General features: G+C 36.1%; 1 protein-coding gene across 2 annotated transcripts; it reads left to right on the top strand.

The window, feature by feature from the left end:
- Nucleotides 1–319: 319 nt before the first annotated feature.
- On the top strand, nt 320–12,790 carry LOC124446803 (T-box transcription factor TBX20-like). 2 transcript variants are annotated; one of them, XM_046997680.1, is made up of 8 exons: nt 320–651; nt 732–902; nt 1,219–1,423; nt 7,112–7,385; nt 8,920–9,078; nt 10,070–10,155; nt 11,100–11,224; nt 11,737–12,790. In XM_046997680.1, the coding sequence occupies exons 2-8, from the start codon at nt 785–787 to the stop codon at nt 12,003–12,005; spliced, it is 1,236 nt and encodes a 411-aa protein (XP_046853636.1). In that variant the 5' UTR covers nt 320–651; nt 732–784; the 3' UTR covers nt 12,006–12,790. The 2 variants fall into 2 exon arrangements, with proteins under 2 accessions (XP_046853636.1, XP_046853638.1); XM_046997682.1 differs by lacking the exon at nt 11,737–12,790 and adding an exon at nt 11,526–11,728 and having other exon boundaries at nt 321–902.
- Nucleotides 12,791–13,522: the final 732 nt, after the last annotated feature.

The raw sequence follows: 13,522 nt of genomic DNA, 5'->3' as shown, positions 1-13,522 counted from the left end.
AACGTTTTTTAGACAATCACGAAATCTCTTGCAGCTTGAGAAAATGATCCGGTCTGTCGCTGCATGCATGTTTATAAGTGCGCCTTGCTATCACATTCATAGGATCGCGAGAAAATGTTTGCGTTTTCGTGACGTTTTGTGATTTACGCGGCCACCCAGTTACGCCAGGTATGAACGTTTAATTAACGTAAAATACCTCACAAGTATCGCTGATTTACTAATGATTTCATTCCGTGAGTAATATGAGCTATTTATTTGAAGACAAAAATATACAATGCTTCGCATATGTAGGCGTTGTTTCTTGGCAAAGTTGCTTTTTACATGCACGTTTGCGCTTGGATTTTTCTCCTCAAAAGTATTTCGTCGTGCTGGGAAAAAAATTATCGTCAAATGGAAGTGTATGAAAAGACACGGTTATTTTAGAGGCAATTTTGCGCACACAACATATCCGCAAAATTCACACCTGACAAAATTAAACAAATGTGAATGTCAGGCGCAGGAATCCGCGAAGATGGGATCCGTCAACGCGCACGAATTATCCAATCTCAGCAACGACACAATAAGAAATGCGTAAAAGAGCGCACACACTAGAAATAAACCCCTTTTCACAGATAGCTAAAGCTATTGACAGACTAGAGTCTCAAGTGACAGGTACCAAACATGCGATTATCAAATTAATTGCCAATTACACTTGTTGTTTGTCTACCACGTAAATGATTTACACATTTAAGTGAATCGCTGTTAAATCACAACGTCCAACTGCGAGTGCAGAGCGCAGGCGAGAATGCGCTCAGGACAAGATATGGAGTCCATCACGACAGCGGAATCCGTCAGTCTCTCTGAAAAAGCAACAGCATTCTCCATCGACTCACTGATCTCTGTAGAGAAAGAGAAGAACAAAGGTTTGTCGATCGATGACAATATAACACATTAAAACATAAACGATATTTGCTTTTTCAAAAGCGCGGTTAAGCCCATCATAAACAATTTGCGCAATTAGTAAACAAAAGGTTTGTTTTGAGACTGCGCGAGACAATAAAATATAAATCAGAATTTGTATATGTACAATGTGCATTTTCATGTTTGCGCAATGACGGTGGATCTTTGAAAATTAACACATCCAAAATATCAGTTGAAAAAAATATGAATTCAGTAAATTCCAAATCTGAATTGTGTGTCCGTGCTCTTTGTTGCTTTAATGAGTAGATTCTTTTTAAGATTTTCAAGAAGAAGCCAATTTACCGAGAAAGCGAAGTATAGAGTGCGATAATGAGCCGGGCTGCAACGCAAAGCGATCCAGAAGTGATGATGGTAGTTGCGAAGATTTGGCAATCGATGGCATTGAGGTGATCTTGGAAGGAAAGGAGCTTTGGGATCGATTCAACGAGCTGGGCACAGAAATGATCATCACAAAGGCTGGAAGGTTGGTGATAATTGACTGCATATCATATCGGCTACATGTGTGGCTATATGCCAGTGTCATAAAAAAATACAAGCAATATGTGCGGACAGCAAAAGACGATTGAGCTAAAATCATTCAATTTTCAAGCATATGTTTTCTTTTAGCTTTTATATTGTCTTGCATTTTCATTCATCAAAGAATAAAAACGTAGAATGAATCATGTAAGTTTGATAAAGCTTATATGCGCATTTCGATAAAGCTTTTATTCCAAACCTTTAATGGGAATATACCGAAATATTACCACATAGCTTATGACACAGTTCCGATAAGCCAGTGCCTAACATGCTTTTCTGCACGAGTCAACAACTACTTATAATCAATTCTTCGACATCTCTGTTAAAAAGTAAACGAAAAAATAGCCTACATGATTATAACTATCGGCAGCGACGTGGCATAATTGCTAAAAAAGATTTTCGTAGCTGTAGCTATCAACATTTTACCATTTTCATGTCGAGTGAACTAGCATATGATAAATTACAGCCTGAATGAAGCTTGTTAACACAATGCATGGAAGAACGCTAATCACAGATAATATCAGTTTTCTGATTGGTTACACATTCATCACTTTGAAGATCTCCAACACCACAGAGAGCGTCGGAGTCCAGCTTCGATTTTTCAAACATTGTGTTCGTGTTATGGAATGCCGTTTTAAATCTCCTCGTGCCAAAACCTTCAATCAAATGAAATTAAATTCAAGCCAATCATACAAAGAAATTGCTCATTGTACTGTGCGCTTTTATTGATAATATCTATGCATCCACGCAGAGAATTTTGATTTAACAACAGGCAACACCCTGCTTAAAAGGGATTTGACCATTTGGACATGTTCATGCAGCGGCTAAATCCTGACTGAGACGAGCATGTCTGGTTTTCGACAACGACCTGATAATATATCGTATGACTTGCAGAACAAAATTCAAAGCTCGCACTCAAATAATGAACTCAAGATAAAAACATGTATCCGATGCATTTGTACAAAAGGCGTAGCCAAGCCATAAGTTTAGTAGTGCTGTGTAAATAATCCAGTGCTTACTTGCTGTAAAAACTGTGGATCTCAAAATATATGAATTGATGATCTGAAATTCACATAGCACAACCAGACTTGCCGTTAAGCCACATGCCATTGGCTTTCTAGATACTTCAAACAATAACAAAAAAAAAACATGCAACGAAACGTTTCTTTGGATCTTCATATCAAAGGAAAACTCAAACAATTGTAGATTATAGCAAGTAGCGAGAAGTTCTGGATGATCAAGAGCCAAGATTACGTTCTGATCAGCTATGAGTTTTTCATTGAAAGTATTTTTAATTTTGATAGTATTGTCGAGCATTCACCCTACGTACACTTAATTACGGTCGTTATTGTCATAGAAGTCAAGACGTACGTCCAAATTGCAATGGTTGGTTATCACTTTACATGAACAAACCATTTTCACAGCACGATCCTCTTGTTCAATTATTTATTGCAATGCATGCGAAAAAATTAGGAAAGAACTCCCATAGTCATGAGCGATAATAAAACTAATTTAATAAGCACTATTAGCATAGAATGCAATACAATGTCGTTGTAACGATTCCATTTATTTCCAACAAGATTGTAGATTCAATTCAAATGTATAAAGTATCGATAAAATACAAAATTTATAGACTATGGAGTGGGTCTTGTTCTTCAAGTCGACTGATTTGGATTACGGCGACAACATTAAGCGAATTGCAGCTACATAGTCAAGTGTTATAAGGTTGTATCCGTCAGGTCCATTGGGATATTTTTGGTTGTATTATAGTGAAATTAACATGTATTGAAAACACTAAAATCCTGATGATATATTGAAGATTACAGACATGCTTGTTCATGAAAAAACACGTTATCAAGAGATCTCAGATGACTTTGACCAGTAAAACTTGTCTGTGTATTTGCGTTTCTGACATGCCTACTAACAAGTACATATAGTTCGTAGCCTTTACGAGATGAAAGTTTTGTTCGTTTAGTCTTGGAGTCTTGTTTTCTATTTATTTGAAATGTTAGTCGAAGAAAGATTTTGTGTCGGTTTTTATCTTCAGGTAACAATTGCCCCAGAAATTTATTTGTCAGTATGTATATATATATAGCTATATATAGCAAATTGTATTTCCACCGTGACTTGTATTTGCATGTTTTCATGTGTGTTCGCATCACACGACAGTTACGTGTCACACGGTCATTAGAGCAAGCGTTTCACGTATTTTATGCAAAGCTGGCAGCAAAATACACAATCTTAAATTCATGAGAACGTGCAATGTGCGCATAAGTTCGAAAAAGTATGAGAAGATATTAGGGAAAAGCAGCATTTCGTTTGATTAAATATTCAGCGATGTAAAATAATGAACACTGAAAATGACTTTTTTGATGTGTATGTTCTTCTATTGTATAGCTAATAATGAGTAATGTATAACTTGAGTTGTTCGAACTGTGAATTGTTCGATATTTATGTGCAGTGCATGATGAACGGTTGTGCTTTTTGTGTTTGCATCTTGTGTTTGCATTTTGTGTTTATCCATATACATAAAATGAATTCTATACATAACATGTGGCTGTATAGAGCATTTATCTGTAACTAGCTTTGAAAACATTATGGGGAAAGTGTACTCCAATGAAGGAAAAATCTAAACCACTTCTGTAGTGAAAACATTTTTTTTATAAATTTGCCATTTCTTGTAAACAATATGGCGGTCAGTGGCTCTTTCAATTTAATTCATTAGAAAGCATTTTAGCTTTAGTGTTACTTCAAATAAGTATCAATAAATCTTAAACAACGACATGGTATCGATATGCCTTTTGACTTTTAACATTTAATCGAAATATTATCTTGCCGCACGCTATTTGAAAAAAAAGGTGCAGTCTTAAGAGAGTTAATAAAGATATCCAAATAGCATTCGACCTTTCAGACTACAAAAACTTTATTGCCTTTAAAAGGTTTCACTAGTGCAAACCTTCGTTGGTAAAATACCGACTCAAGTACAAAACGTAAGCTGTTTAATCCAGAAATCCAGAATTTCTTTCCGCATTTGGTGACACACATTGCCCAAGAATAGAAACGCATTCACAAAGCCAGCACGCGTGCGACCGATAACGTATTTCTGCCATGCGTGCAGGTTTACAGGCAACAAAGTGAGGAAGTGAAAGTTGAAAGCCTGTAGTGACTGAGATAAACCTGTTTGAATCATCCAAGTGTTGTCGTGTCTCAGAGGATAGGATTTGCGCGAGAGCTAACATTATACTTAGGCGATGATAGCTAGACTTATAATGGTCGGAAACCGACAGTGATAAAATCGCAGCTCAAAAAGCCGCCGCAATAACACTTGTATAAAAGAGTTCGTAAATATAGAGGCGTGCGGTGAGCAAAATTGACACTTAGAAACGCGCGATAGTCACGCTATCGTGCGGTTTGCTTGAAACTTTTAAAGATTTCCCACATACCAGCGTGATTTCAAGAGGTCGATGTTTGCCGAAAGAAATTGACATTTTAAAGTTCATTGGCGCTGTCATCCAATATGTCTATAGGCTTAACATAAAGAATGTAAAGGATTTCTTAATCTCAAGTCAAAAATCCATAGTATCTATACATCTGAGATGCCTTTTCGTGAATAGTTGGCACTGCATTAACCTTAATGATTTTTACATTTTGCCATTTTTACAATGGAAAGTACTGGGAGAAGAAATAGACAATTTGTGCGAAGTGAGACAATTTCTGGACAATATAATCGGCATATGTTGCGTCAATTATGTGTAATCTTAGTCTATAACTAAGTAGTTGAACATTCATCTGTAATGGCTGCTAACGCGTAACGCCGTTCGAGAACTTTATCCATTGTCATCTTAATCCCGACTACCACCATAAACCGAGTCACTTAAACTGTCATGTCGAAGGCTGACAGTGAAAATATGCAATTTGATTCATCGTTTATAGATTTTTTCAAGTACCAATGATACCAGATTCTGCGACCACCTAAATACGCATATTTTGTTGTTTCTAAACAAGCGTTCTCCTCGAAAATACATCAAATAAACGCGAATCGATAATTTCAGGTGATTAGCTATTGTCAAATACACGCATATTAAGAAAAACGAATAAATCCAGTGCAATTGTAACATCTGATTGTATTTATATAGAAATATTTACCATCAAATGAAACTGCTAATCACTTTACTATTCCTAAGTAAGCGACAGTAAAGTGTGTCTAAATGCAGAATATAAACATATATTATTATGACGATACAAAAGCGCTAAATGTCATGTTACAATAGGATTTTGTTGGCATTAGCTACACGAGGAAGACAATATACAAAGTATACTGCTCTTATTTTCTTTGGTCATCGCCTGAATAAGCCACACTCAAAAGTGTTTAAGTAGATTTGTTGGTGCAAAAATTGATAAAGTAGTATAGAATAGGAACATTATTGCATCCTGATTACATTTGATACAGTTAATTATACACCTCCCAGCAACGGAAAATGACGCTTAACACCATTCCATAACAAAATGGATTCCAGACTCCCAGTAAATTATTTCCTGCAATGATTTGTCATATTGATTTAAAATGGAGGTTTCGCCACCAACTTTGAATCTGAAATTGAAGATATTTCTGTTATTCATATAATACAGCTCAATGAAACAAAGTAGCGCTCTATACTGCTATATGTTTTGGTAATAAAGATAGGACTTAGGACCGTATTTCAACGGAAAATTATGTATGAATTTTTAGAGGCTTAGAAGTGAAATTGAGAGTTATATCAAATGATTTTGAGAATGTGCTGAAGAAATTGAAATCTATACGAAAGCAATGCAGCCCGTTTTTCGTTTCATATTCATGAATGCCTACATGCAGGACACTTTGCACTTGCGGCTAAAAGAAAGTGCCTTAATTTTTGTAAAGAATTGGCTCGAATGAATTGCTAAATGCCAATAAAGTATTGAATGTATTTATCGATACATTCAGCACAAGATAAAAATCCTTCACTTCATAGAAGAGCACTGCAGATGGATTGGCGGTGTAAATTATGTTATATGGAACTGTGTTACACATACTTTGCCTTCTCTCGGCTCCTAAAACTCAAATTCGATGATGAACACCAGACTTGGCAAGATTCGTTAGCCGCTGTCTTTATCTGTGGTAGAACCCGCAGTCCTTTTATGGAAATATGATGGACAGTGTTGACTGACAACAGTCATTTCATTGGGACTGGTTACTCAACAACCACATAGCACAATAAATAGTAAAAATTATAAGAAAATCATCTTTCACTTTTTTTTCACATTGAAATATCTTTTTTGGTATGTGCAACGTCAACGGTCAGCGTCCAGCAATAGCATAACATTTGTCTTCCTCACTTTCAGCAGCAAGGTCATGTTGCATTTTATTGCAGCTATGAACAGAAGACTGATAATGAATCTAAGAACAAAAAACTGTGATATACAGGCAGTGGCAGTGTTAACAATTATCAATTGGTTAGCGAATGATGCATCTATAAAATGCAAAGTTAAAGATACTTCTATGACTTTCAAGTAACAAAATTGATCATTTGCGGACAGTAGCTAACAATTGAATAAAGTTTTTATTGTTTGTTTATGTTATATTCGCTCATTAATTCCTCAATCTGTTTTTACACAGGCGGATGTTTCCAACTTTACGATTTTCTGTCATTGGGGCAGATCCAAAAGCAAGCTATCTCGTTCTCATGGATATCATTCCTGTGGATGACAAACGCTACCGTTACGCGTATCATCGTTCTACTTGGCTGGTGTCTGGAAAGGCGGACCCACCAGCTCCAACCAGACTGTGTATGCATCCAGACGCACCTTTCACCGGCGAGCAACTGATGAAGCAACCGCTTTCATTCGAGAAAGTCAAACTTACAAACAACGAAATGGATGAACAAGGACATGTAAGTACTTCATGTAAACGTACACTGTGAAGGAGTTGCCAGCACGAGGGGTTATTTGACGGCCTCTTATTAAATGTTTGAACATTAATATTTCGTTCACGACACTCCACAACACGACAGTGACCTTTAACAACAACGAATTCATAGGAAAGTAATCAATTTCAGCATGTGATTGAAATCACGTAAATTTTAAAGTTTAAACAAGTATTGTGCTGACGTACAGAAATGGACTTTGGAAATTTCCATTGATTTTTCATTAGAGCGATTGCCATTTCTATTAGGAATTGAAATTAGTTATTCAAATGTGTTGAAGTCGACTTGCAATTTTTCTGAAAACTGACTTTGGGTTTGGAGTAAATATTGAATAAAATATTTATTCCATGATGGCATGATTTAACTCGATATCACATAAAATATTGAGTTCGATCATTTTTGAAGATTTTATCGAAGTGAATAAAAACTATTAATCAAACTTTGGACACAAAATTACTGTAAAATTTTCAGTTTCCTTTCAAAAAATATGTTCTGCAATTGTTAAAACATAATGTAAACTGTCAGTGATAATGGACTGATCAACAATTATCACTATGGAGAATTACGGTAGAGCGTAATGTCAATCTTTGGAAACAATCGATGAAATGAAATATTGTACAACTTTTACAATGTTTAGCCACAGATTTAGAATTCGGTAGGCCTTACGCCAGCCGTGCTATCTATCAAAATTTTTAGTTTATCAGTTCAGAATTTTCACCAAGCAGAATGGGCGACACTGTCCCACAGTTCATTCTTGGCATTTTTGTCATGAAGCATAGTCTTAACATGTCACTGACACTTTCTTCTCTCCAGCCCACTTCAATGACAATTTTGCTTCGTTAGTAGCTTTTTTGACAACACCCATACCATTCCAGGACATTCGACATTAATTCTTGGCTTTGATTCAATAATTCCGTAACTTGTCCAGATTCTTCTGATCCATTGAATAACTCTGCTCACAAAGTAGTATTGGAATGAAATCCAACTGTTCATATGACGATAGTATGACGTCAAATGTCCATCATAACGATTACACAATATTTCAACATAGTTAAACACAGTTACTTGTAAGGAAACAGAAACAAAAATTTTATAACAAGCAAGAAAACTTTCACCAACATAAGAAATATCAGATCTTTTCAACCGCCAGTGTAGTTTGGGGATTTTATGTAAAAAAATTAACTTTTAAAAATCTATTTAGCGGTTCTAATTTATTTTGCCTATAACTGTCGATCTCCTACTCATCCTTACAGATAAGAGATATAATTGTTTCCAGTTAATTATTAAGAGAAAATTGTACACTAGAGTTATAATAAAGGATAGGACCGTTCGGTCACATTTTTTTTAAAATTTCTCCCGATCTTTTAAACTTTAGTAAACTTTGCTCATGCATACATTGAAAATTTTAAGGCAACCAGAGCTTTTGCTGATAAGTTCACTTTTTGGAAAATTGACGTATAAATCTTTGTGTGTTTCAAAATTTTGTGTTGTCACCTTGCAGATCATGTTGAACTCTATGCATAAATATCAGCCAAGAATTCACATTGTTCGGAAAAGAGAGCACATTGCATCAGTGATAAACCTGAAATCAGAGAAAACAAGAACGTTTGCCTTTGATGAAACACAGTTCATTGCAGTTACTGCTTACCAAAATCAATTGGTTAGTATTTAGGCTGTGGACGAAAGAGCATGTTGACTTAGAAAGCCGATTATATTTGTTTGTGCTATTTACCTATAATTTCGATGTGCCATTCAAGGAATTATTGTGGTTTGATTGTTTCTCGGGCGCAGGCTAAATATTTCTGCAGTGTTGTTTCTACCGTGCACGTTTTGTTTGACTCTGTGAGTTTTAGATCGTTTGTATACATAATTATTTTATAAAAACTCTGTTGTTTTTACAGTCAGTCGACACCATTGAACTAAATACATGGAACGCTACCTGCAATAGACAAGCCTAATAATTTTTTGAAGCCAAATTTTACAGCCAGACACGCGATATTACACCCAGACACGCGTGTGTAGTTCAATCAATTTTCACTCCGCGAGAGAATCTCGAAACATTAAACACGCGTGTCTGGTTGTTATCTCGCATGTCTGGGTATAAGATTTGGCTTCATTTATTTTCTTCAGATAGCGTTCTATGCATGTATTTTAGTTCAATGGTGAACACGGTGATATTTACTATCACATGCAGTGGCGTAGTAAACTTGTCAATTTAAGAGGGGGGGTACATATTCACATATTCTTGTTTGGAGGTTCTAGGTTTCTTTGAAATCCGCTGTTTTCTACAGAGTACAACATGCATATTAAAGTGTATGCCCCACCCCTTTCCCAAATGACAAGTTTTTAATGCCACTGACAGCACGACCAAATTTATGGGCTCACTATGCCACTTGCTTACTGCCCAAATCTGAAATAGCATTGATTTTTCATTGGAGTTATTCAAGCATTCTCTCAAAAATATGCAACTGCTTTTGGGGTATGTTTGTAAAAGTAATTGTCTTTGTTGGGTTGTAAATATAGTTTTACGTAAATGAAGCTGTGTTTGTATTTGAAAATTGTGCTTAAAGGGCATTGCGCAACGACCACGCCACTTTTTTAACGATTTAGCTAAACAAAAAAATTTATTTGCCGTCTAAATAATTTCATAGATTACCCGACTAAAGATCAACAGCAACCCATTTGCGAAAGGATTTCGTGACTCATCGCGCTTATTAAATCCGGAATGGAGAGAAAGGTAACATTATATAACGTAGACGTATTTTATCTTGAAAGGCAAGAATCGATTTGATTTGAATTCATTTCGCATTTTCTTTTTGCTTTGTAAACTAAAAGATGGTAGACCATAGCCTTCCCCAGGTCATTCACTGGGCTGGGGTTTTTTCTTTATGTATTCAGTTATGCGTAAATGATTTCTTTCGAAAGCAAATTCAGTTTGGGTGCAATTTTATAAATGAATATGCACCACCTCTTCCCTTTCCAAATAACTTTCTAGGGACGGTTCTGGTTGCAGCACATAACTGCGTTTTTGAAAACTGACATATTTTGGCGCGATTATTGATTTTGAAATAAGTCACATGCAACATTTTATTAACTGGGATAATTTGTTGAAATCGTGTTGCTGTTTTATTGGTTTGATAAACTATTGAAAAATGTACAATTTTGGCAATGGTTGATGTGCAGAAGTTTAGCGAGCCCCATTATGAATACATAATAATAACATTCTAAAACATGCTGACCTGAGCCTTCTTGTCAGTGCGGCAGATCAGTCCGCCCCTAAAAAATAGGAGGGATGCATATTCATATATGCATGTTATAAACTGTTGAAAACAACAGATTGCAAAGGAGCTTAATACGTCAGAAAATGCACATACGAATATGTGCCTCCTCCCCAATTATTGTGTTTGCTACTCCACTGCTTGTGCACTGCTAAAGCTCATAACTGATGAACAATGCACATAAAAATGAAAATATGACGTCAATCTATCACATACGTTTAATATTAAGGATATGGATCGGCGTTGTTTTAATGCATGGGCTTTTTTTATCTGTGTTGTAAGTTTTACCGAAACAAACATATCAAAATGACCTGCACAAATTGGCAGCATATTCATTTGCCCAACATTCATTAAAATCTCAATTGAATTTTCACAACTTCATTTTGAAAGTATTTTTTCATAGGAACAAAGACTTTTGTGATCAAGTTACTCGTATCTTTTCTTACCACGATCAACCTTTATCACCGGTGCTACATGCTCCAACGCCCTGGCGAATGGATCCTCATTTTCGCTTTCCCAGTGATCCAGGTGAGATATTGTACTAGCTATAAGTTCAAAGTTTGCACCTAACATATCTTTTTGTCGGCCAAAGTAGAAAAACTGTGTGACGTTACGGCCTTAAAGAAACCATTTCCTCGTTTTCGTCAAAGCTTGACTCTTGTATTTGTAAGCGGAATGTTCGATATAAGTGGTAATGCTCTCGAGTTACATTTTTCTCATGACGTTCTTGAAATGGCTTCTGCTGTCCCTGAAACGAGTTTATGAACATTTTGATGCATGGAGACAGTCAGTTTGAATGTTGTCGAAGAAGTAAATCTTTTTGTTTTAGGACAGTTTTTTGTCGATGAAATATGTAAAACGAACCATTAATCATTGAGCAATGAAGCAACAGAAGTCATCGAAGCACTACTTTATAGACTTCAGAAAATGATATAACAATTATCTCACAGCACAAAAGAAAATCATTTTTTACCACTTCTGTCATCCCTTAAAAAATATTTTTGATGATTAACAGAGAACTTTTTTCCTCTTGTCAACAGGGCAATCGCCATATCTCTCGTCTGCAATGAAACGCAGTTGCGGATTCTTGTTTGATGAAAACAACCCACAAGCAATATTTCCTTCTATTAATTCGTCAGTTCAAAGACCGTCCAATCTTTGTTGTCCTGCCCCTTTCCCAACCTCCCTCACAGACGCAACGGATTGCCTAAATCAACGCAATTCGTTGTTGGCATATTTCCACAGCAGACATTTTGTTTCCCGTATGAGTGCGACTACTGACAATCATGGAAGTAACTTTAAACTCTGATTCAAGATTTGGTGTTTTGCTATGTAACAGCGACATTCTTTTAGATCATACCTACGCCATGTTGAATTTGCAAAAGAATGCATAGCGTACTCCGTTTGGACCGATGACCTGGAAGCCATACTACCATAGATAAATGACTCCGCCAAACTTATTTAGTTACAAATGAGGCAAGCCGCCAACTTAATAAGTGGCAAAATTTAAAATATTGTCGTCTAAAATCTTCTTTGTATGCGTTGATATATAATTGCAGAGTTGATAGTATAGGTTTGGTATTTTAAAATGTTTGACATAGGATTCGTTTTTAACTTTCTTTCAACTTATTTTTGATTAAGGGTTTTAATTTTTGCCACCTTTAAGATGGCTTTCTTGCCTCACCTTGACACAGTAGTTAGACGTATAGGAGATCGAGTTCTAAACAATTGAAATGGACAGTATGTCTTGCAACGCACGCCAATCAGCTCGTTTGATGTTGACTGCTCATCCTAACCTTACATAAAAAGAAATAGTAGTAAAGTCATTCTTCATCATCTCGTTTATCTGCGACTTTTGCAAAAAAACAACAACAAAATTTTAAATGATAAACGACAATGCATGGACAGCTTAGTGCTGACTAGGGATGCAGTTGCATTTTCCCTTCGTCTTCCTTACTTTTTCGATTTTTCTCACGTTGGTAAATTCTAAACCTTTCTGTCACGTTGGTACAATATAAGATACTTGTATGTTATGTAAATATAAGGAAGTTCCTGTACATAGTTGGAAAAGAATGTATATTTATTCATGTTCTAGACAGTGTTTTATGTAAAATTCTTGACGGATAGATGTGGAATCCTGAGAGAAAAAAGTGAATGTGAAAGCTCATTTATTTACAGCCGTTATGTCGGTTGTAATAATAAGCGTCACTTAAAGAATTGTTAAGCAAACTTTGATTTTCTTTAAGTTAAAGTTGTAACAAAGGTACAAAATAGTTTCCTCCACAATCAGGGGCAGATGAAGCTTCTCCAGTGCCTCTGACGGTCAAAAGCTCCCCCCTGACATCCTTCATAGACAAAAACTCTAAAAATAATAATGTTTTGTTTTAGAAAGAAAAAACATTTGCTTTGCGTGGGGAACCATGCGACCACCCATAATTCCCTCCCTCCCTTGATCTGGTCCTGATCGTCCTGTCCACAGTTTATTGACGATGATAAATTTCTGTAGGGTGTCAAAATGCGTCTGTGATGATACATATATAAAAACGCCGGGAAATAACATGCATCCTTCATCTCTCCTGGCGCTAGGAGGAATGGGGGAGTGTTTTCTGAAATGGTTGCGGCCATTAGTCTAATGGCACAAATTAAAAAAATCTTCTCTGGCTTTTTAAAGGCGTTCCTTCACCTTGGAGATTGTCATATTGCTGCCGCCACAAAATGGCTTGCAACAAAACATTTTCACATTTCTCATATTTTTCCACACGTTCTCTGTAGCTTACACAACTTACGGAACAAAACAATCGAGTTTGAAAGTAAAAGTTATGGAAG

This window comes from Xenia sp. Carnegie-2017, unplaced genomic scaffold (assembly GCF_021976095.1).
Source record: "Xenia sp. Carnegie-2017 unplaced genomic scaffold, XeniaSp_v1 HiC_scaffold_22, whole genome shotgun sequence".
In the NCBI taxonomy this organism is placed as follows: Eukaryota; Metazoa; Cnidaria; class Anthozoa; order Malacalcyonacea; family Xeniidae; genus Xenia; species Xenia sp. Carnegie-2017.
Note: the sequence above shows the minus strand (reverse complement) of the source record. Positions and strands in the feature narration are given on the sequence as shown.

What these genes read in the sequence shown, in the direction of transcription:
- LOC124446803 (XM_046997680.1), top strand. Translation starts at nt 785, where the DNA reads ATGCGCTCAGGACAAGATATGGAGTCCATCACGACAGCGGAATCCGTC. An exon ending in AGAGAAAGAGAAGAACAAAG is followed by an intron (nt 903 to 1,218) that starts GTTTGTCGATCG and finishes ATTCTTTTTAAG; the next exon opens with ATTTTCAAGAAGAAGCCAAT. An exon ending in AATCCGGAATGGAGAGAAAG is followed by an intron (nt 10,156 to 11,099) that starts GTAACATTATAT and finishes ATTTTTTCATAG; the next exon opens with GAACAAAGACTTTTGTGATC.